Source organism: Salminus brasiliensis, chromosome 12 (genome assembly GCF_030463535.1).
Source record: "Salminus brasiliensis chromosome 12, fSalBra1.hap2, whole genome shotgun sequence".
In the NCBI taxonomy this organism is placed as follows: domain Eukaryota; kingdom Metazoa; phylum Chordata; class Actinopteri; order Characiformes; family Bryconidae; genus Salminus; species Salminus brasiliensis.
The window spans coordinates 6,216,121-6,241,117 of NC_132889.1; the positions used below are offsets into that span (position 1 = coordinate 6,216,121).

General features: G+C 39.6%; 1 protein-coding gene across 1 annotated transcript in view; it reads left to right on the plus strand.

The window, feature by feature from the left end:
• Window positions 1-2,632: 2,632 nt before the first annotated feature.
• Window positions 2,633-24,997, plus strand: part of rac2 (Rac family small GTPase 2) — a 35,379-nt gene continuing 13,014 nt past the window's right edge. Inside the window, exons 1-4 of the mRNA XM_072692883.1 lie at window positions 2,633-2,761; window positions 20,461-20,532; window positions 20,638-20,755; window positions 21,015-21,077. Of these exons, the coding sequence (XP_072548984.1) occupies window positions 2,727-2,761; window positions 20,461-20,532; window positions 20,638-20,755; window positions 21,015-21,077 (288 nt within the window). The 5' untranslated portion in view covers window positions 2,633-2,726. The remainder of the gene's footprint in view (window positions 2,762-20,460; window positions 20,533-20,637; window positions 20,756-21,014; window positions 21,078-24,997) is intronic.

Sequence of the window (24,997 nt, forward strand, 5' to 3'; positions counted from 1 at the left end):
AAAGTATAAAGTGTACAGGGAGTATTTTTTGGACCTGAGCGTTTTGAATTCTTCTAGTACTTCTAGTTGTCCTTGATTCAACATTTTACAAAGTAAGCACACTAAAGCATGCCCTAGGTTTAGGCTACTCTATCCACCTCTGATCACAATTGTCGGCCCATTCCGCCCTCTTGCGTCGAGAAGCTGGAACTGCAGTGTGGTTTGTTATCTGTTCTAAATCTCAAATGGCTCCCTGCTTCCTATGTAGTTTGCACTATGCAGAAGTCTCAGTTGGCTTCAAACACACTGTGTTTCATGCCCTACACTGGACATGAAATAGCTTCCAGATAAGAGGGAACCTACCAGATCATGTTCAGGATTCAATATTCAGGTCTAGGCTAAAAACTCATTCAATCGTTTAGTTTAGCCCTAGGTAATAAATGTTTTCTATAGATAAAGATTGCAGATCTGCAGGGGGTCGTGGACATAAAGGGATGTATGGTAAACTGAGATGTTGGGCCACTTGAGCACAATTACTGAGGTTTGTGGACGATGGAACAGACGGAGGCCAGTGTTTCTAGGTCCTACCGTGTCTGTGTTACCTCCTGGCTCTCTCCTTTTAATTAGGCTGTTATTGTCAGAACCGCCAGAGTCGTTAGTCACACCCCGATACTGTCCAACACTCACTCTACTCCATAAATCTAATCAGAACTAATTCCCTTTACTTTCTCAGAGTTAATGATTGCTCACTAATGACTGCTCATTTACATAAATATTTATTTCATTTCATTGAATTGTGATGAGTCCCAAATAGTTACCTACTCTCCATGTAGCGCACTCTTCTTTACAGTCTCTAACATTTGAATTATGTTATACAAGTAGTCGAATGTAGCGTCAGCAGTCTTGTGGGTGTAGCAGTAATATTGTTGCTAAAGGTGTGGTCGTAACTTGGTTATGTGTGCAGTTATTACAATGATTGCATGACAAACTCTATTGTTGCTCCACTGACCGCTTTGCTTTCTTTTTACCTTCTTTTAAGAATGTCTCCACCATTTTGTTGGAATTTTTGGTCATTTTGTATCAATCGTTTTACGGTCGTATCGTATTTAAAGTAAATGCAGTCTGAAGGAGGCTACAGCTGTGGACATAAAGTAGCTAGCTATGTTAACCCTACATTTTAATGCTATTTAAAGCACAGGTAACTAGCTCACAGTGTTGTGGGAAACCATATCCAAAGAAGAATAGGACCTAGCATCTATGGTTAAAAGCCCTAAATTTAAAACATCCACCCAAACATCCATACATCTGATCTTACCATTTTGTGGAGGGGAAATTAGCACCAAAAAGTACAAATCTACGCAAACACCACCTGTCTGCTGAGGTGTTGGGTGCTCGTGAGACTGTCAGGTAAGATGTTACCTAGCCTAACACAAGAGTCTGACAAGCACCCAGCACGTCTGCTTTACTGGAGCTTCATAACCAAGCCTTTTCTCTGGGTAAGGATGTTCTGGTGTTGGTCTCCCCTCCACAAAATGGTAAAAGCAGATGTATGGATGTTTGGGTGGATGTTTGAATTTAGGGCTTTTAACCATTAATGCAGGTTCTCTTCTATGGAAGGTGGTGGATATTAGTTATATGGAGCTCCACAACACTCCGATCTTGTTGTGTTCGTAGCTCTGCGAAATTCTCCTCTCTGTCCAAATATAATGACGCCCTCTAAATGGACATATTGTACCTCTCACTGTTTTTTATAATCGCTATATTATGATATTATATATCAGTGGATCTGCTGTAGTACCTGAAGTTCTAACACAAAGTAACACCCCACCCCGCCCCAATCGTTAGCAATGCTCCTGTCACAAGGTGGGTAAGGCCTTAACACATCTCCTCCAATACATGCAAAGACAGCTAGCCAGTGTCTTATTTCAACTGCCACCAATGCAGCATCACCAGGACAGTCCCCAGCTCTGCCACACCAGCTAACAGACGCCTGTGCCGGCCAAAGTTGCTTAAGATTGATGTTAGAGTGTCATCTACCCACCTGAAGAGAGCACGGCCAATTATGCTCTCCCAGACTCTGGCCAGTGATGGCAAAGCGGCATGGTTCGGGATTTGAACTCATAACCCCCCGGCCACAGTGGTAGTGCATTAGACCACTGAACCATTTGGAGCCCAACAATACCCTAAATTCTGGTGATTGTATGTGGTAAAAGCTGCCGTAGTGTTTGAAAGCTGTTTGGAGCGGATGTGATGTAATAACGCTGCTAGCGCTTAGCCGGAAAGAAGCTTCTCCCTTTTTCTCTCTCTATGAGGAAGGCCTTTTAATGTTCTTTTTTTTACAGTCATATTTGATCCCTCCAGCTTTGTTTACAAGGCACTTTCTTATTCTATTAAACCTGAACTGTTTACAAGCCCTGCATTTGCTTCAGGAAGCTCATGTGTAGCTCAAGTTTCCTGCTACGCAAATGATTTAGGTGCTTTAAAGCTGATCTGCAGTCAGCCTAGCTAGTTGCGAATGACATGAGCATGCATGTGCAAGACTGGGCGGCTCAAAGGCGCGCAGATTCAGGCAAGTGAGGGGAGGAGGTAGAGAAAGGGAGGAGTGATTGGGGGGGGGGGGGGGGAAGAGAGAGAGCCACTGACAGCCTTTCTGAAACACAGTGGTTTCCTGTATTGCACCTTGACTTTGCACACTCCTAGTTTTGTCGAGGCACGTTAAAAACAGGAGAACTACTCAGGGGAGAAAGATGCAGGCCATAAAGTGTGTCGTCGTGGGTGACGGGTGAGTTAAAGCATGAGTTTAAACTTTTCTCTTAGTCTGAGCTGAGAGGAGTGCAGCACTGTTAGTGTAAAGTAGATCTGGAGTGAACAAGTGACTGCTGTCATGTAACTGAACACCGGTTGAGGAGTCCGTTTCCTTCTTCTCTTCTTTTTGCTGCTCTTTTCTTGTAGACTTTGTCCTGAACTTTTCCTTTTTCTGCCTTTTCTTCATTAAAATTAATAAAGAAATGAGTACATTAAAAGATTTAGCATGTATTGCTGTAATTACTTGGGCGGCATTCCTAATCAGATACGTTTATTCCTTCTCTGGACTGGTCAAGGTCCCACTTTTCTGCTTCTTTCTGGTGCTACTGGGAGATAAAGCAGCTCTAGGTGGAGGTCGGTAGGTTGAGAAGTTTGGTTCAGTGGGCTTTGGTTAAGAGGATTTTGGTTCAGTGCGGAACTTAAAGTGCGGCAAAGAGAGCCGTTCTTTCGCTCGGTTTGACCATGGCCAGGTTCTAAAAGTGCTGGGTGACCCAGCGTAGACCGGAGTCTAATCACAAAGCAATCAGACAGCTGACCCCAAGCTATGTGTTTGGAGAGGCCTAGCGCATCACCCATTACCTGCTGGGCTAGCAGTAAAACAGGCCTCAGGGGGAAAAAACACCCCACAGAGAAACAAAAATGACACATTTGTCCCAAACTTGAAAACAGCTTAAAAATGACTCTGGTAGCCAAATTCAAATGCTGAAAAATGACCTCCTGATGAAAAAAAAAAAAAAAAAAAAGGTACCAAAAAGGCTCTTTATGTGATGCCATGGAAAAACCGCCATTGACGCCCCAAAAAGGCTAAACAGATGGTTTGGACGGACAACCATTTTTGAAAATTTAAAGAAGCTAAAGAAACCTCTATATAGTCTAAAGGTTCTGTACCAATACAGGGCTTTCCTACGTTCTTAAAAATTAAGGTGCCAAAAAGGGTTCTTTACACCACAGAAAATTTTGTTCTGGTTTCCTTTAAAGATAAAAAGCCTTTCAATTGAAAAAGAGAGTAATAACCTTCTGAAGATAAGATAAGATAAGATAGTCCTTTATTAGTCCCGCAGTGGGGAAATTCACAGTGTAACAGCAGAAAGGGATAGCAAGACACTCAGTTACAAAAATTTAGATAAATAATTTACACTATATACACGATATAAATAAGAATTAAAAAAAGCAATAAACAATATTATGAACATTCCACTTAAGGTAAATGTTCTAGGAAAGAACCATGAATTGACAGACAACTTTACAAAAAATACATACTTAACCTTTTTTCCAAGCATGGAACCAAAAAAGCTTCTTCTGTGGCATCCATCAAAGCTTCATGTCATATCAGGAATACTTCACATACTGAAGAAGATTGAGCTCAACCCTACACTTTTCAGAGCCTGACTCGGCCTGCAGAAGGCCTCACCATCAGCTTGGGCCAATTTGTTCGGCCACTCCTTTAAGGCCATGCAGGAAGTTATTATGCCACGTTCTGTGGATGCTCAAACGATCTTTATCAGAAAAAGGAAGCTGCACTGTAGTGCTCTGGACCAGCTCCAAGTAGAGCACATTTTTTTGATGGGATCCAATCACATGTGTTTTGGGCCATTTTTGGGCTGTATGCTTGGCAATGGAGGTTGAGAACCATCACTGAAGGTCTTTCTGAACGTTTGTGCCATTTTTGTATTACCTACAGGCAAGCTCTGAAGGAAAAACAGCCGCTTCCTCAACACCATTTTGCCGAATTGAAACTCAAGCACACTATAGCGTGATACGCTACCCCCATATTTCTGAATGTTCTGAACTGGTGTTTCATCTTCACTGAAGACAGGGCTGCCCTGAATTGCCTTGAGTGACTTGATCCCACATGTTCAAAATACACGACAGCAATAGAATCTGATTCAGTACGATACCATTCGATACATATTCTATATATTCTAAGTGCCTGAACATAAAGGGTGTTCAACAGAAAGCTGTGAAGCTTTATAGCCTGCTGATCTATCACTATAGCCTCAAGCTAACATGTTAGTCATTTTCCTTCTCCTGTACAATTGCCCTTTGGGTGATGGATTTCATTTTCTAAATATATCATACAAATACATGCTGGATGTAAAGGGAATTTCAAGTATTCCAACATATGAAATATATTGGAAATCTATGTATTGCCATATATCAGAATTCCATATTAGCCACAAGCTAACATGTTAGTCATGACACAACAATTTAATACATTACACTGCTACACAACATGATGTGGAAATCTGATATGTGGCAATACATGCACCTTTACACGATATGGACTAAAGTATTGGGACACCTGCTCCTTCATTGCTTCTTCTAAAATCAAGGCTATATAAAGGTTTATCCTGCTACTGTTCGAGGAACTGTCTCTACTGTCCAAGGAAGAAGGCTTACTACTAGATTTTGAAGGAGGTGCATTGTGGATTGTATTGTTGGATGATCACCACCCCAGCTCATCCCCAACTCCACAACTCAGTACTCCCAAAAGTACTGGATGGAGCACCATCATCATTCCAGAGAACACAGTTCCACTGCTCTACAGCTCAGTGCTGGGGGGCTTTATATCCCCTTATCCCAAGTCTGGCATCAGGCATGGTGTCAATAGGTTCATGTTTATCTGCTATAGTGAATACTGTACTATTGGCAATACTTCTCTAGAAGGGCTAGACAAGCTGGGGATGTGTTTGCATTTGCACATCTGTGGCAGTAATTGGTGCAACTTAAAGCAGATGAATGCATCAAGGGATGTCCACAAACATTTGGACTTTATGATACGGCGTATCATAAAGGACTGGGCATATACTTCAAAATATGTCCAAAATACAGATATGTACATAAATGTACATATATGTAATAAAATATCAGCAATGTAATTTATGCACTATACATATTGGTGCTGTCTCTCAAAACTCTTTACATTTCTGCAAAAAAAAAAATCCATGATGAATGAACCAATAGAAATGCTTGTGTACATATTGTTAGGTATATGTTACACATATATGTTTGTATATGTTGATATTCAGCTAAAACACGTGTCCCACATTTCAATATGGGACAAATACATGCTGGACGTAAGGGAATTCCATGTATTCCAACATATGTCATATATTTAAAATCTATGCCATATATTGTCATACATCACATTTCCATATGGGTGCACTGTATTGTTGAATCCCTACAATCCTTACACTAGCCAAAAGCTAACATGCTAGTAATAAACAATACAATACAGTATAATCCAATACCATATACTGCTATACAAACTGTTGTAGTATGATAGGCTAGTAGTAACAGTGTAGATATACTGTATTTAAAGGCCTGTGCAGTGCTTTGTATTTTGTTAAGCTCCCTTTCTGGGGCGTTTTGATGAATGGAAAGGAAAAATGGCCATTTCCTAAATTTCCCCCTTTTTAAAAACTGAAAGTTGACAAAACAATAAGACATAACTGATCAGCCATAACATGGTGAAGTTAATAACACTGATTATCTTGTTACAATGGCGTCTGTAAAGGGGTGGGATCTATTATTAAGCAGCAAGTGAGAGAGTCAGTTCTTGAAGTTGATGCGTTGGAAGCTGGAAAAATGGGCAAATGTAAAGATCTGATCTTTGACAAGGGCTAAATTATGATCACTAGATGACTGGGTCAGAACATCTCCAAAATATTGTGGGAAGTTCCTTGTATATAGTGGTCAGTATCTACTCAAAGTTCTCAAAGGAAGGACAACCGATGAACCAGCAACAAGGGTCAAAGGCTCATTAATTGCGCCTGGGGAGCGAAGGCTAGCTCATCTGCTCTGATCCCATAGAAGATCCACTCTAACACAAACTGCTAAAAAGTTCAAGCTGGCTATGTTTTGTGGAGTGCTTGCTTTGAAGGGTCAGAGCTGATTTAGCATGATTTGACATAAAGGGGAACTACACAATATTAAGCTAATCGATGTATACAGGTTATAATATATAAAAAAAAACTAAATCTGTGCTGGAACATTGTCCATACCTAACACTACAGCCACAAGTTAATACAAAAAGAGGAGAGTGCCGAGAAAAACGTATTCACATCTGTCAAACATGGCGGAGGCAGTGTTATGTAATGTGCATGTATGGCTGCCAGAGATCACTGGATCACTGGCATTTACTAATGATGTGATTACTGAGAGCAGTAACAAGCTTCACAGTAGGACGGCACTTCGCAGTATAGAAGGATATTGACCCAAAACATACTGCAAAAGCAACCAAAGAGCTTCTCATAGCAAAGGAATTAAATGTTCTTAAATGGCCATATTAGTCATCTGACCTCAACCCAACTGAGAAGCTTTTTTACTTGCTGAAGACAAAACTGACCCCATAAAGGCCTACAAACAGTAAAGGTCTGGCAAAGCATTTAAAAGAAAGAAACTCTGGATATAGTGACATCCATGGGTTCCAGACTTCAGGCAGTCATTGACAAAATGTATAATTGTTCATAATTGTGTTAGTTTGTCCAATTACTTTTAGGCCTGTGAAAGTTGAGGGACAACATAATTATTCATAATTATGACTCTACTTTAGTGTCTCTTAATTATGACTCTCTCCTTTGGTATCTCATAATTATGCCTCACTACTTTAGTATCTCAAAATTATGCCTCACTACTTTAGTATCTCAAAATTATGCCTCACTACTTTAGTATCTCATAATTATGCCTCACTACTTTAGTATCTCAAAATTATGACTCACTACTTTAGTATCTCAAAATTATGCCTCACTACTTTAGTATCTCAAAATTATGACTCACTACTTTAGTATCTCATAATTATGCCTCACTACTTTAGTATCTCATAATTATGCCTCACTACTTTAGTATCTCAAAATTATGCCTCACTACTTTAGTATCTCATAATTATGCCTCACTACTTTAGTATCTCATAATTATGACTCACTACTTTAGTATCTCAAAATTATGCCTCACTACTTTAGTATCTCATAATTATGCCTCACTACTTTAGTATCTCATAATTATGACTCACTACTTTAGTATCTCATAATTATGCCTCACTACTTTAGTATCTCAAAATTATGCCTCACTACTTTAGTATCTCAAAATTATGACTCACTACTTTAGTATCTCATAATTATGACTCACTACTTTAGTATCTCATAATTATGCCTCACTACTTTAGTATCTCAAAATTATGCCTCACTACTTTAGTATCTCAAAATTATGACTCACTACTTTAGTATCTCATAATTATGCCTCACTACTTTAGTATCTCAAAATTATGCCTCACTACTTTAGTATCTCATAATTATGACTCACTACTTTAGTATCTCATAATTATGACTCACTACTTTAGTATCTCATAATTATGCCTCACTACTTTAGTATCTCATAATTATGCCTCACTACTTTAGTATCTCATAATTATGACTCACTACTTTAGTATCTCATAATTATGCCTCACTACTTTAGTATCTCAAAATTATGCCTCACTACTTTAGTATCTCATAATTATGACTCACTACTTTAGTATCTCATAATTATGCCTCACTACTTTAGTATCTCAAAATTATGCCTCACTACTTTAGTATCTCAAAATTATGACTCACTACTTTAGTATCTCATAATTATGACTTACTTTTTAAATCATAATTTGGATCGCATAATTATGACTTACTACCTTAGTATCTCAATTTTGACTCATGATTATGACTACTTTAGTATCTTACTTCGTAATACTTACCTAACTCAATAATAACTTTTATCTCATAGTTCTGACTTAAAATCTCCTAATTCTGACTTTCTATTCTCCAAATCCTCCTATCTTCCAATCCTACTATCTAAGTAATCACTTACTATCTCAATGACGCCTTTGAAAATCTTATTTTCATGCCAATTTTACAAGAGCAAGTGGAAGCAGGTTGGCAAATGGCAACCGCTAAAACGGATAAGAAGGAAATACACATTTGAAGCATTTCCATTGGTCCATTCATCATGAAATTTAGACAATAATAGAGATTTTATACAGCCACGCATGTATACTTCACTTTCCAACCTGCTATTCAAGCACCCGATAGTACAATTCTACATAACTAGCATGCACGGTTGCCAGATGCTTTAAAACCACAAATCTGGGCATGCTAACGTTAGCACACGAATACACATTGCTTTACTGCGAGTACAACACACCATGCTGTGCCCAACGTACACGTGGTAGCTGTGAACAGAGACGGAAGCTGTTAGCGACAGCTGTTAGCAAGCTGACTAGCTCGGCAGGTTGGAAGTTGAAGTTCTCATTACAAAATGGCTGACACCATGGCGAGTTCCTACTTTTTGCTTCACTTTTAGTCACGCTTGCCAAAGGATGACGTTTGCATTGCTTTCCAGGATGCTTCTACTAAGCTTCCTTGTAGGGTAAAAAAGACTAATAGACTAAACTAGAGGTAGCTAATTTATAATCTCTTTGACATGAATCATTAATATTTCTAGATATGACACGATTAAAGCCTGGCGTTCATGCCAGGAGTTCGTGAATCAGTGCATATTTATGGCTTAATTAGCATCAGTGCTGTAAGCGCTGGCCTCGAATTGAAATCCAAGCAGGGCTAAAAAATCTAGAAGACCCGTTTGGAAAGGTTTTAATGGACGGGCTGGATGTAACGAAGTATTCCAGTACAACCAAGCCTGTTTCGGAGGGTAAAGGAGAAGTAAATCTTGGTGTAACTGCTGGTTTCTCTCTCCTCTCGCTAAGAGGATATCCTGTTTAAAGCCTGTGCACACTTCTGTTTTTTGGAGCTGCACGGTTCCTCTTGAGCCATTTTTCTCATGTTCCTCATTTTGCCGCATGGTAACCTGAGGGGACGTGATGTGAGCTCACGTCTGCCGCTTTATTAACCTCAAAATCTCCAGTAAACAATCACTGATTTTACCACTTTAAGCCACTATAAATGTACAGGGCACACACTCACTGGCCACTTTATTGGAAACCCTTCAACCTGCTTCCACTCGCTGTAGCAAGCGTGCTAGTTAGTCTAAACATTTAGCTAATTCGGCTAAATTTGTGAGGTAATCTAGCTGTAGTTTTATAGAGATAGCTCATACACCTTATAATTTTACTGAAGTCTTATATGCTGATATGCTAGTTAGATAGCTTCCGAGTAGTTTTACCTCAGTTAAATCACTTAAATGTCACCGTTAGCCACACTTAGCGCATCAGTTTTGCTCGGCTTATTTGAGGCTGTGTTGAATCTCTGAAAGGCCTTTAGCAGAGGCTAGCCCTACCTGCAAGACCTGCTGCTAATAACGAGACAATCCTGTCAAAAAACCAAAGATTTGACCTGAACTCACACCACAAAGTCTTAAACCTCTACCCAGCACGAGTACTGGTTCTGGAAACCTGCTTCCACTCGCTGTAGCAAGCGTGCTAGTTAGTCCAGTAGCTAGTGAAGCTAAATTTGTGAGGTAATCTTGACGTACTTTACGTAATCTTAAGTCTTAGCTATGCTAGCTGATATGCTAGCTAGATAGCATCCCTGCTATTCAAACCACAGGCTAATTCACCATTTTAAGTAGTTTTACCTCAGTTCTTTAAACACTAAATTTAGCAACATTTAGCGCTTCAGTTTTGCTCGGCTTATTTGAGGCTGTGTTGAATCTCTGACAGGCCTTTAGCAGGGGCTAGCCCTACCTGCAAGACCTGCTTCCACTCACTGTAGCAAGTGTGCTAGTTAGTCCAGTAGCTAGTGAAGCTAAATTTGTGAGGTAATCTAGACGTACTTTAATAGAGTTATAGCTCATACTCCTAATAAATTCACTTAGGTCTTAGCTGGGTTATCTGATATGCTAGCTAGATAGCATCCCTGCTATTCAAACCACAGGCTAATTCACCATTTCGAGTAGTTTTACCTCAGTTCTTTAAACACTAAATTTAGCAACATTTAGCGCTTCAGTTTTGCGCAGTTTATTTGAGGCTGTGTTGAATCTCTGACAGGCCTTTAGCAGGGGCTAGCCCTGCTAGCAAGACCTGCTGCTAATAGCGAGACAATCCTGTCAAAAAAACAAAGATTTGACCTGAACTCACACCACAAAGTCTTAAACCTCTACCCAGCACGAGTACTGGTTCTGGAAACCTGCTTCCACTTGCTGTAGCAAGCGTGCTAGTTAGTCTAAACATTTAGCTAATTAGGCTAAATTTGTGAGGTAATCTAGCTGTAGTTTTATAGAGATAGCTCATACACCTTATAATTTTACTGAAGTCTTATATGCTGATATGCTAGTTAGATAGCTTCCGAGTAGTTTTACCTCAGTTAAATCACTTAAATGTCACAGTTAGCCACACTTAGCGCATCAGTTTTGCGCAGTTTATTTGAGGCTGTGTTGAATCTCTGAAAGGCCTTTAGCAGAGGCTAGCCCTACCTGCAAGACCTGCTGCTAATAACGAGACAATCCCACCAAAAAAGCAAAGATTTGACCTGAACTCACACCACAAAGTCTTAAACCTCTACCCAGCACGAGTACTGGTTCTGGAAACCTGCTTCCACTCACTGTAGCAAGTGTGCTAGTTAGTCCAGTAGCTAGTGAAGCTAAATTTGTGAGGTAATCTAGACGTACTTTAATAGAGTTATAGCTCATACTCCTAATAAATTGGCGTAAGTCTTAGCTGGGTTAGCTGATATGCTAGCCAGATAGCATCCCTACTATTCAAACCACAGGCTAATTCACCATTTTAAGTAGTTTTACCTCAGTTCTTTAAACACTAGCTTTAGTTTTGCTCGGCTTATTTGAGGCTGTGTTGAATCTCTGAAAGGCCTTTAGCAGAGGCTAGCCCTACCTGCAAGACCTGCTGCTAATAACGAGACAATCCTGTCAAAAAACCAAAGATTTGACCTGAACTCACACCACAAAGTCTTAAACCTCTACCCAGCACGAGTACTGGTTCTGGAAACCTGCTTCCACTCACTGTAGCAAGTGAGCTAGTTAGTCCAGTAGCTAGTGAAGCTAAATTTGTGAGGCAATCTTGACGTACTTTACGTAATCTTAAGTCTTAGCTATGCTAGCTGATATGCTAGCTAGATAGCATCCCTGCTATTCAAACCACAGGCTAATTCACCATTTTAAGTAGTTTTACCTCAGTTCTTTAAACACTAGCTTCAGTTTTGCTTGGCTTATTTGAGGCTGTGTTGAATCTCTGACAGGCCTTTAGCAGGGGCTAGCCCTACCTGCAAGACCTGCTGCTAATAACGAGACAATCCTGTCAAAAAAACCAAAGATTTGACCTGAACTCACACCACAAAGTCTTAAACCTCTACCCAGCATGAATACTTGTGCTTAAACCCTTTAAACCTGCTTTCACTTGATTTAGCAAGTGTGCTAGTTAGTCCAGTAGCTAGTGAAGCTAAATTTGTGAGGTAATCTAGCAGTAGTTTTATAGAGTTATAGCTCATACTCCTAATAAATTGGCGTAAGTCTTAGCTGGGTTATCTGATATGCTAGCTAGATAGCATCCCTGCTATTCAAACCACAGGCTAATTCACCATTTCGAGTAGTTTTACCTCAGTTCTTAGCTAGATTTAGCTACATTTAGCAAGGCTGCGTTGAATCTCTGACAGGCCTTTAGCAGGGGCTAGGCCTACTTCTGTACAATGCAATACCTACTGCTAATAACAACCAGCATAAGTACTGCTTTTGGAAACCCCTTCAACCTGCTTCCACTCACTGTCCACTTTATTGGAAACACCTATTTTACAGGTCTAAAATTCACTGTAGAGGTATAATTACAGTCTGTAGTTATACCTTGTTGCTGCACAGTTCATCAGCCCACCTCTACCTGTTTCTCTACCATCATCGGTCAATTCCAGACTACCGGACTACTCGGCTGTTATTTGGGTGGTGGACCATTCTCAACACAGCTCTGACACTGATATGGTAAAGTGTGTGGACTAGACTGGTGTCTAGCACAGTGGTGTTGCTGGGATAGGTTGAGAGTGGTCCACCCCCCATTGGGCTACACCAGCAATTCTAAGCTGTACCGAAGTAGTTTCGAATAAAGTGGCCAGTAGGTCTGTGTTGACCATGCTGGCCATTAATAGACCAGACTGTAATCCTGCTGTGGTGCTGTTTTTGCTAGTTCCTCATTGGTTTCGTTCCCATGCCCTAGCAATGACCATGTGTTAAATTAGGTCTTTGAGAGAGGGCACTGTGAGAATCCACTTCACTGTATATTTACACACGAGAAGTCTGAATGGACCAATAGAAATGGTCCAAAATGATGATCTGGAATTTATAAAGAATGAGAAAAATTCTAATTCATGATTTTTCTCTGACTCCAGACGCAGCCAATCAGCCAAGGCATATTTGACATCTGATGTGTGCTTCTTTAGCTCACAATGGACTTAGACTGTCACCAAACTCATCTTTGTGAATAAAAAAAATCTTCATTTATTTGCTTCATTTTTTTTTTTTTTTTAGATAAAACCTTACTGAAAAAACTAATTTGGTAAAACAACATTTAAACATTTAAGTATACTAAAATACCTTGTGATACTTTTCATTTATTTTGAACTGCAAAACTTCATTTGGTTTTATGGACTAAAATGGTTCTAAACTACATTTATTGATAAAAATAAGAGGTCTGGGTGTGTTTTAAGTGGGTTTTTGGTGTGTATTTATGAAGATTTGTGACGGTCTAAGTCCAGTGTTAGCATCTCCCGTTCTAAGCTCAAGAAGCAAACTGCAGATACTAAACATGTCTGGGCTCATCAACTGCATCTCTGGTCAATGATAAACCAAGTTAATTTGATCAATTTATATTCAACTAATCTATTTATATGCAAGAATAATTCATATAACACAGGTTTATATGATCTAAGCAAGGCAAAAAAGGTACTTTTGGACATATTTTGATGTATATATTGACATTGATGTATGTATGTATATATATATATATAAATATGGCACTTACACACATTTAAACATTCAAACAACCAGTAAAAGGCAGCCATGAACAGTATTACCATTACACAGACATTTAAATGAACTTTCACATTTACAGCACGTTTCTTTTTTTTTTTTTTCTTTTGGTTTTTGGTTCTGAAACCAAAAGTTGAGTTTCAGCAGCTTGTTTAAAGGCCACACATTGAAGTTTAGTACTTTTTACACAGAGACGTGTAGCTGAATGTCACTGCCCTGGAATGTGGATTTTAATCACCAATTAAAAGCTGTTTGGTGAAGCTTAGCAAGTGCTTCCTTATGCTTCCTTACCTGCACAGGTTTCTGCATTGTGGCCTTTTGTGGCCATCTTTTTATAGCTCTGAAACTTTTCAAATGTGCAGCTCCTCAACCAGTAAAAGCTGTTTTTTCAAAAGCTTATTAGATCTGATTTGGGATCAGATCTAAAAAAGTATAACCTATAAAAAGTGGGACATTGTAAATATGAGGATTTTATAGCCGTCTATCCAGTATTACAGTCATAGTTGGTGTTGGTATGTGTACCAGACGGATACTTGAAAATCTGGTATCTTTATTGGAAGGGAAAAAGTGATATTGGTGTATCCCTAATATATATATATATATATATATATACACCATTTTTCACTTTTTAACATTATGTGACTCTGCCAGTTGTTCTTTACATTGTGTCAACACTCACAATGTATGGATCAATAGAAATGCCCCAAAATGTAAGGTTACATTGGCTTCGATTGAAGGTTCAGTAGCATTTTCCACTCTTTTCACTCGACTGTCCTTTAAAGTCTTCTGCTGATTTTCTTCTGCAGTTAAGGTTGAGGTCACAGAATGACCTTTTTTACTGAATTAGCACTTCCGCAAAGAGACACTTGCATACGCACCCTGCTAGCGGGAGCAAAGCTTAAACGGATATGCACACACACACACACACACACACACACAAACACAGATGTAACTAACCTGATTGGTATCTGTCATTTTTAGCATTTCCTCCATTGGGGCGTATACACCAAGCAGCCATACCATTCAAACCACCTGCCTAATATTGTGTAAGTCCCTCTTGGGTTGCCAAAACAGCTCTGACCCATTCGAGACATGGACTCCACAAGACGTCTGATGGTTTCCTGTGGTATCTGAAACCAAGACGTTAGCAGCAGGATCTTTAAGTGCTGTAAGGAAGATGTGGGGCCTTCATGGATCGCATCAATAAGCCTTGGGCGCCCATGACCCTGTTGCAGGTTCAGCGGTTGTCTTTCCTTGGAGCACTTTTGGTAGGTCCTGACCTGCCTGTTGTTTTGGAGATGATCTGGTCCAGTTATCTCCCTCACACATCAGTTATGATGAAGAATCGAGTGTTCACTTAAGGCTTGATGTGTAGATCCCACTAGATAATCAATGACATGCACTTGACTGGTTTTAATGTTATGGCTGATCAGGGAAAGCATGCTGGTCTGGGCCGGTTTATCTGGTCTGATTTTGGGGTGGTGCTGGTTGACCAGTAAACCAGTGTTGAAAACACATGCTATGCTGGTCTATGCAATTTTTGTAAGCATGCTTATGCTAACACTAATATGCTAATATGTATTATCATATTTCCCACAGCAAAAAAATCATTAAACAGATGTAACTAAGCTACACGTGAGGGATGGGGACTTGAGTCAGCAACTCTGACTTTAGTCGCATGGTAACTGATTCATGATTTGACTCAGACTCCCCGTTAACTGTCTGGTGACTTGACTCAGACCAAAAAACTTCCAACTGAAATTTCAGCTTGAACAAAATGAATTAAATTACGGTCATATGAGGTCAATTAGGCTCTTAACCTTGTTTATTTATACATTTTACTAAGTTTTCTACATTTTTCTACATTCAGTCACTGACAGCCCATATGAAAAAAACATTAGTTTTTTATTAAATATATTTTTGAGATGTATATAAATGGCCAAAATATCTAAAATATAATATAGAATCTGTTAAATATATATATAAATAAATATATACAAATATTAATTATATATACCAAATATATATGTGTGTATATATATATATATTATTTCAATTAATATATATACTTATATATTTGAAATACATTTGTAAAAAAAAAAAAAAAAAAAAAAAAAAATATATATATATATATATATATATATATATATATATATATATATATATATATATACATATATATTATTCTCATACGTAACCTTAATATATCTGCATGTCAATGTTTAATATTTTCAAAAAATATTTTAAAATATTTTTGGTATATAGACCAAGTAAAAGAAAAAAAAATGTAAAACCAGAGTTTATTTCAAGTAATTTGGTGCATTTCTATTGATCCATTAAACGCAATGGCAAAGTTTGCAAATGGCAAGTTTTCCATTATAGAAAAATCTTCAGTCTAGAGGACATAAATAAGCACTGCCTGTAATAAATATAGGGTTTAAAAGAACAGGCAAAAAAACCCCAGAAACGGTCAGCTAGCTGTAGTTTGGACAACCAATATGTTAGTTAAAACCAGTATAGCCCAGTAGTTAAGTGAGCTGAAATTGTGAGGTTGTTTAGCTGTAGTGTTTTAACGTTACAGACTTTATCCCTATCACATAGACTGAGACCTAGCTAGCTATCTAGCACACTTGCTGTACACACTGCTGCTCTCCCTGCGTTCAGCTCTTAAGGTCTGTTTAGCCTGATACTGCATTGAAAGCCATGTTGAATCTGACAGGTCTTCAGTTAGGGTTACATTTGTACATTGCAAAGCCTGCTGCTAACCCCAGAGACTTGAGAGTCGGCTCGGCATGAAGCAACTTGTGCACATCTCTGTCACAACTTTCCGTTCAGTTACACACAGCAGATAGCAAATGGATTTGGACAGGATTGTTGCATGAGTCAAACAATCCCTGTGCTTCATTCTTTTGAGTGAGTAATTGGGACAGGCTGGAGAGTTCCCGGTGGGCTGGTTTGTGGACTGTTACTGTGGACGTAAGCAATACAATCCCATGCATGTAAACACAGGAACTCTCTGGAGTTCTGTAATCTTTAAAACCCAGTGAGCATTTGTAGTCCTTTAGGGGTTAAATCAGCGGGACCTGTCCTGAAGTGGTACAGGCCCAGTCTGCTGAATATAAATGGGCCTTGTAAAGCAGGTGGAGATTAGCCTGTGTGGCGATGTGAATTCGGTGCTAGCTAACACAAACTGGTGATCGCATAAGTTTATAGTGCAATTTATATGGGTTTCCTTTAATGCCTATTTACCACCCTGTTATTTTTTTCCTAGAATGAAATATGCTAATTCTTTTACAGATGGCTTGACGTTTGATTGCTGGGTTTACGGCACCTAGCCTAACGTTCAACTCAAAAGAAAATCTCATTAAAAAAATATATAAAGAAACCCCTGTTATAAACCTTATACCTCAAAGGAAAACCCCATTAGAAAATCTCACAACTCAAAAGAAAGTCTCCTCTCAGTGTCCTACTGGCACGCTGGGCAGTTAGCTAGCTGTAGAGATTGTAGTTGGGTCCGATAGACTCAGCTTTTAGCCTAGCACCTGGTATGCACCCACTATCTTTCCCTTGGCTGTCGAGCTGATAGCCGCAGTACCACTTGCACCGGTCGTCCCTTCTCCAAACAGTGCTTGCATTAGTGCTTGCACCCTGTTAGCATTAGCTTTTAGCATATTTAGCCTCATTTCCAAATTCTTCTGAAGTAGCCACTGCTTTTAGCCTATAAGGGTTTTGCAAGTGGGCTGGGTATGTGTATGAGTTTTTCCGGGTGTACATTTTTGGAATGTTGGTTAGCGAACTCTCATTATTGAATTATGCCAAGAAAAATGGGTTGTCTAAGTCTAGCAAACAAGCTCGAGTAGGAAATGAAGAGGATGAGAAGGCTCACAAGCCGTCAGCTAACCTCATTCGACCAGCTGACTGCTAACTTAGCCTTTCTAGCCTTTAGCCGGTAAAATGCTGGCTGAAAAAGAGCCCCATTCCGGGCCGGATGTGCGCCCACAAGTTAAGCGAATGTATTGAGGGATGTGATCCTGGCACATGGAGTTCCTGCGGAGGCTAACGGGGAGATGGAGAGATTGAGATTCAGGAGGAAAGATAGAGCTAGTTTGACTTTCAAAGACACACTTCAAAAAGAGGCTCGCTGTCTCTTCCTGACAGAAACCGCCCTGCTTCCTGTCTCGATGCTCGCGGGCCCCTTGCTGAGTCTCGCTCTCTCTTTACTTTCTATCTAGCTCACCCTCTCTCTTTCTCTCTCTCTGAGATTCGCGAATCGTGACACGACTTCAAAGCGCTTCGCAAACTCCCAAACTCCAACTGTACACATGTACGGAATCTCACGACTCTCGGATGGTATCAGAGAATACCCCCCTGTTGTCTCGGCTTTGTCTAATTTAGGATGTGCTCACGCTGCTGGGGGAACTCAGCACTTGTGTGCTGTGTCTAAGCTGCATATTGCGGAGCAAATAATTCCCAGAATTCCCAGACGAGGACATTCCTTTTTTTTTTCCAGCCTTGCAGTGATCAGTGGTAAAAGTTCATGTATTATGGAGGTGCTGTTTGGGTCTGAAATGCTTCTGGCTTTAAACCCAATTCCCTCGGCCTGCTCGGAGCTGCCTCTGTAGTTATTTCCAAACCTCTTGATTAAGGCAGAGATGAGTTTTACATATATGTGTGTGTGTAAGTGTAAGTGTGTGTGTGTGTGTGTGTGTGTGTGTGTGTGTGTGTGTGTGGAGTGGATTGGCCTTCTTATTCCTTATTCCTCAATCTGCTGAAGAACCCAACCCTTAAGTCAAGTGTGCACAAGTCTGTCAGGTTGCTTTATGTGAGCCTGTGTATGTGTGTGAGTGTACGAGAAAGAGAGAGAGCGAGAGAGAGCGAGAGATAATGAGAACGAGTAAGTGTGAGTGCGAGATGGAAAGAGCTGATAGAGTTGCTATTGCAGCACATGTGTAGCCTGGGGCGTATGTTTTCACTGATATTCAAGAGCAGCTTTAGGGTATGTGTGGAAGTGTGTGTGTGTGTGTGTGTGTTTGTGTGTGTTTGTTTTAGGGTTACAGTTCTAATACATATGGGATCAATTATTATGACACATAGGTGCTTACTATGCAAAAGCTGATATCTTCAAAAACGGCAACTTTACAGGAGAAGGAAAAACGTCTTTACTTTTTAATGGAAGTCAATGGAAACAAATGTTTTTCCAAGTTATTTTGGAGCATTTCTATTGGTCCGTTCACCATGAAATCCAGACATAATGTGAAGAACGACTGGCCAATTCACATTATATCAAAAAGTGAAAAATGTAAAAAATTGCAATACAAGGTGTGTGTGTGTGTGTGTGTGTGTGTGCATGAGACTGCTGGAGCAAAACATTCATCCAGCTGTCTTGGTACATGCAGCAGCATGCTCTACACTTGGATTCTCCAATTTCTCAATCGCACACACACACAGTCATCTCCTCTGCTGAGTGTCAGTGTGTGCAGGCCCATGCCTCTCACACTCCGGCTTGTCAAGGCAATCCTATAAACAGAGACACACACCTTCAGCTCAGGAATGTGTGTGTTTTCTGCTCCAGTGTGGAGGACGGTGGGCTTTTGCTGTGTGTGATGGCATTTATATTTATAATATATCAGTATATCAGCAATTCCTTCACTGTCATTTCTAATTGGTGTGTGAACAGCTGAATGTAGCACTTTGCATTGTGTGTGTGTGTGTGTGTGTGTGTGTGTGAGAGAGAGCTGGGGTGGGGGTGTTAGATAAGATAATGCAGCTAGGACTGTACATGTGTGAAATTTACACAGCAAACACAACTCACAGATATGCTAATGTATATCACTGTACCTACGGAATTAAAGGCTTTAATTGTAAAAGATTTTGCTCATGTAAATAAAAACAGCTAAAGATTTGCTTTAAACAATAGTTTTGATTTCGTTTTTTCTTTTAATTACTTACAAGGTTTATAACAACAACAAGTTATACAATGTTTTTAGTTTAATGAGGCTTACTTTTAAGTTATGAAAGTTTGTAATGAAGGTTTGTAATTGAGTTCTGAGATTTTCTAATAAAGTTTTTATTTGAGTTATGAGGTTTTCTAATACGGTCTTTCATTGAGTTATAAAATTTTATAAAACATTTAAATGTGACTTTCTTTTGAGTTGTGAGGTTTTCTAATGAGGTTTTCCTTAGAGTTATGGGATTTTCTAATATAGTTTTCATTTGAGTTATGAGATTTTCTAATATAGTTTTCATTTGAGTTATGAGATTTTCTAATATAGTTTTCATTTGAGTTATGAGATTTTCTAATGACATCTTCCGAGTTCTGAGAGTTTCTAATGAGTTTTTATTTGAGTTATGAGGCTTTATAACTGGGTTTTCTTTTGAGTTATGCTATTTTCTAATGAGATTTTCTTTTGAGTTAAGTGTTTTTCTAGTAAGCTTTTCCTTTGAGTTATGAGATTTTCTAATGAAGTCTTCCACTGAGTTATACTGAGTTTTTTAATGAGGTTTTTCTCAGTTATGAGGTTTTCTAATAGGATTTTCTTTTTGAGTTATGATTTTATCTAAGGTTTCCTTTTGAGTTAAAAGGTTTTGTAATGAGTTTTTTTTAGTTATGAGTTTTTTTAATATTGCAAAGTTTTATTGCAAACATTTCTTTTGACCATGATGTTGTCAATAATTGATCTTTGAATTTGTTTGTCTCACAAACCTCTTATTCTTTGTATGTTTCAGTGCTGTGGGTAAAACATGTTTGCTGATCAGCTACACCACCAATGCCTTCCCAGGAGAATACATCCCCACAGTGTGAGTGCCCAAACTGCGTTACACTCAGCTACATTTTCATATTCTGCCTCAAGGCACCACAGACAGGGACTGAGATGTGTGTGTGTGATTTGTGTTGTCTGCCAGGTTCGATAACTACTCGGCCAACGTGATGGTGGACAGCAAGCCTGTCAACCTGGGGCTCTGGGATACAGCCGGACAAGAGGATTACGACAGGCTTCGGCCACTATCCTACCCACAGACGGTATATAAACATATCACATGCATGTCAGCTTACCTTTTTTAATTTGAAACACAAAGAAATTGTTTCCATATACTCCATATAGTCCTTCTTGAGTTGCACTGCAGGTCTGTGAGAGCAGGAAAACACAAAAAATGCTCTGTAAAAATTGTAACATCTAATGGAACATTAAACCAGACCAATAGACAAACTACTATGACTGCTGTAATAAACATCTGCTGTTGTGTGTGTGTGTGTGTGTGTGTGTGTTTGTGTGTTTCAGGATGTGTTTCTCATCTGCTTCTCTCTGGTGAGCCCGGCATCGTTTGAGAACGTCAGAGCAAAGGTCAGTTCACAAGATGAACACTGCAACACTCCCATACAAAGTAATGGAAGACAATGGAGATGAGGAGCGTGAGCATGCATACATAAAAAAACAAACAGTAGGGATCTAAGTGTTTCCATAGCAATTGTCTGCTGAATGTGGGTGCATGCTTGCTCTGAAGCTATCACAGCGCATCCAACTATAAAGGCAGCATAAAGCTTCTTTTATACACTGATAGAAATCAAAGTAGCTCACAGAAAGCTGCAGTTTCACATGTGGATGCTTTTTACTAGTGTAGACCTGCAGCACACCTTCCTGCTGGGGTGAATTTTAATGTTTTAAACGGAGGAAATTACATGATTATAAGCTTCCTTTACTTGTTAGCTCTGGCCATTAATTCAATAGGGCTGTAACGGTACATGTAATTGTACTGATCTGGGGTTACGTTCAGTGCATGCAGTTGCACGAAAAATACAATGTGCACGCTATGAGGGTAAATATGGTAACTTCACAAGCATACGTGCCTCCTGGAACTCTTTAGCTAAAAACCTTAAACTGCATGGTATTGTGGGAACTGTAGTCATTTAGGAGTATTGCTATGGTAACTGTAGTCTTGTTTGCTCCCCCAACTCACCTTTTCTTTTTTTCTTGCCTAGTGTCTCAGACACAATTTTTTATCCTTATTGATTCTTTATCTTTAAGTGCATTAGAAACCACACTACAGGCTGTGTTAACTACCACAGAAGGGTGCTATATGGCACTATACGATTAGCTATATTTAGGGTAAGAGAGAAAAGTGTCCATTAAATTTTCTGGCATAAGCAGGAAATAATAAAGGGAAAATAAATGGCATTTTGAAAAACTGCTGCTATGATATTGCATGATGTAAGGTGAAAAATCTAAATTCCAAACCCAAAGCACTTTGCCATGTGTTCATTTCCCCCAAATGTCACTGGATACTCTGAATAATCAGGTCATTTGTTAGTAAAAATAGCAATTTTGCTACACGCTAGCTAGCACTTCTATATACTGCACTGATATCAATGGACTTAACTGAATACCCCCAAACTATCCAGCAAGCCTAACCAACTGAGGTAGTTAAGTGGCTTTGGGAGTCACAGAATACAGTCTGGGTAGCTGGCGTTTCACAGTAGACTTACTTTCATGCTAAGTCATTTCAACGAGCAGGATAGCTAGCTCTTTGTGGGGTGGCAAGGTAGCTGGTTTTCGATGATCTAACCTGGTCTTTGATGGCCAAGGTGATTGAAAAGCTGGTCATCCAGGTTATCCAACATTCTTTTTGTTGGTCAACTTACTGGTTAACCAGAATAGCGTTTGGTGGATCACTGTGATCTGGTCATGTTGGTCAACCACCCTGGTCATGTTGGTTGACCAGATAAACCATTAAACTCCAAAGAAAACATACCCACTGCTGGTCAAGAGCTAACCAGGTTAACCAGCCTAACTAGCTTGTCCAGGCCTCTCAACAAGGGCATTTTCTAGGCAAGCCTATACATATTTGTTGTAAAGGTCTTCAAGCATTGCAATATTATATTTCTGCTGTAGCGTGCACCTCCTAACACCGTCTCACACACACTGAAATATTACAATTCTAATAATAATAATAATAATAATAATATGCTACTGCTACTTATGCAGTAATTATTGTCCCATATGTACATCAATGTGGAACCACCATGCAGTAAGTTTACTGGACACTAGATGCCACTGTGTACAAAACATACATGATGAATCCACTCGTCCAAGCAGTTGCTTGGTATGAAATAAATGCCCGTACAGTGACCCTGAGCAGAGCATGAGCCGTTAGAATGACTGTCTGCTTACAAACGACTAATTAGCCTTCACACTTCATCAGCATTTAGAGCTGAGACTGTACTTCACATACAGTACTTCACTTGCCTATGAAAAGTATTCACCCCCTTGGATGTTTTTCCACTTTTATTGGAGTTAGAAGTGGAATGATGGTCAATTTAATTTAAGAATTAAATGATTTACTATAATTTTATTCATACTCCATCTCCATAGATAACAGGATATCATACAGTTGCATAAATGAAAGTCTGCAGTATAATAGCCTGATTGGAGTGGTGCAAACTTGCAATACTTGTAAGCTACATTAGCCTCGTAGCTCCTGTGCAAAACTAAAGAAAGCAAACATGCCTCGGCTGATTGATCAGATCAGGAGGGCTGCAGTGGAGATCAAAAAACAAGCCAGAGTCAAAAAGACAAATTAAGAGCTAGAGCCTGACACTGCCTGTTCGAGCACGCTCATGGCTTGTCTGAAAGATCTGAGGAAACTTTAGCTTTTCCTTGACCTGTCGTGCACAAGAAAGATAGGCTGGACCAAGGCCCCCCATGAGAGGTACCATCAGATTTATCCCGACACCCTCACTCAATGGAGAAATCAATGTTTTTAACAGGCCCATGTCATTGAAAGCTGAACTTTCCATGAAATTTCTTGTGAATATTCACTAAATAACACACTCCGAGTAAATGGCCACCCAGCCCGACCTGCTGGAAGATTGCCCGCTGATGTCCCCTCTACCTGCGTCAGACCAGCTGCCACCTACCAGTTCGACCATCAGGTCCCCCACCCACCACCACCCATACCAGACCAGCGGCATACCCTCCTACCACTGCTACCTGTTTAATGACCATGTTAAAACCTACATGGACTCATAACTATCTGCCACTATTAATATCACCACTATTAACTATCTGCTGTATCTGGTTTGATAATTTTTATCAATAACTTATAAATAGTTCTGATCAGAGGAGGATGGGTCCCCCTTTCTCCAGTTGGCTGCTTACTGGGGGTCTTTGATCCTTCCTGTCTTACGTCACTTCTCTTTTGTCTGTCTTTTACTAATCACTAATTATGTAAAGCAGCTTTGTGATGACAACTGTTGTAAAAAGCTATACAAATACATTTGACTTGACTTGACTTCACATTTACATATTATGCAGCTTTTCAACCTATGGATGCTTAACCTCGCTCATTCATGCTGAAGTTAAAAAGGCCATGCCTCAAGCAATATGCTCATATATGAATCAATGAAGCCATTCCCGAACAGTACAAAATGCTGTATTCTGGCCCAGTCTACTATCAAGGCCAGTCAACACATCACTAAACAGCTACATCTGAAGCTACTGGTGCTTATTAATACCCCACAGCAATTAATTATTCGCCACCAGATAGTGTAAACAAGGTCTGTTTACAGCTAATGTAGGAGCACTGTGTGCTGGGTTGGGTGTTGGGTTTCACCATCAAATCCCGGTAGGTAGCGAGGAACCACCCGTATAATGTGCAAGTGGTGAGTGGGGGAGGGTTTTTGCTCCTGAGCTCCCCCTACAGTTGAGCAGCACAAATATGACTGCAGTTCTTACAACTGCTGTCCTGCCCACTTCACCAAAGTTACGTGGTGCAGTTGACAAGGCCCTATTTTCCCTATTACAGGTCAGTGGAGTTAGCAATTCAAGCGCTGTGGTTTGTGAGCAGGTGTTTGGGATTCTGGCTCTCCATTCTGATTAGATGGCTGATCTTTTTTTTTTTTTTTTTAATTATTGTTTCAAAACCAATCAAAATGCATTTTGGATGCTGGACAGCCAAATTACAATTCAACAGCTCAACCAATCCACCCGTATGACTTTTGAATTGAATTGATATTATGAATATTATGAGTATTTCCCATAAGAGGAGGCTTAAGTGTCCCGTCTGTTGCCTCTATTCACAGCGGCAATCCTGGCTGTAAGTTGACTTTTGGAAATCGGAACACTTTAATTTCTGAAAGCAAGTTTGTCCCACGCCTGAGGGAACTTATTTTAATCCCGACATCCTCTCAATAAAATCAACCAACAAGTCACACCAAAGAAGAGGGGTGGCTATGGCTACTTTTCATTGTTTGGAAGGCTGTTAAGCG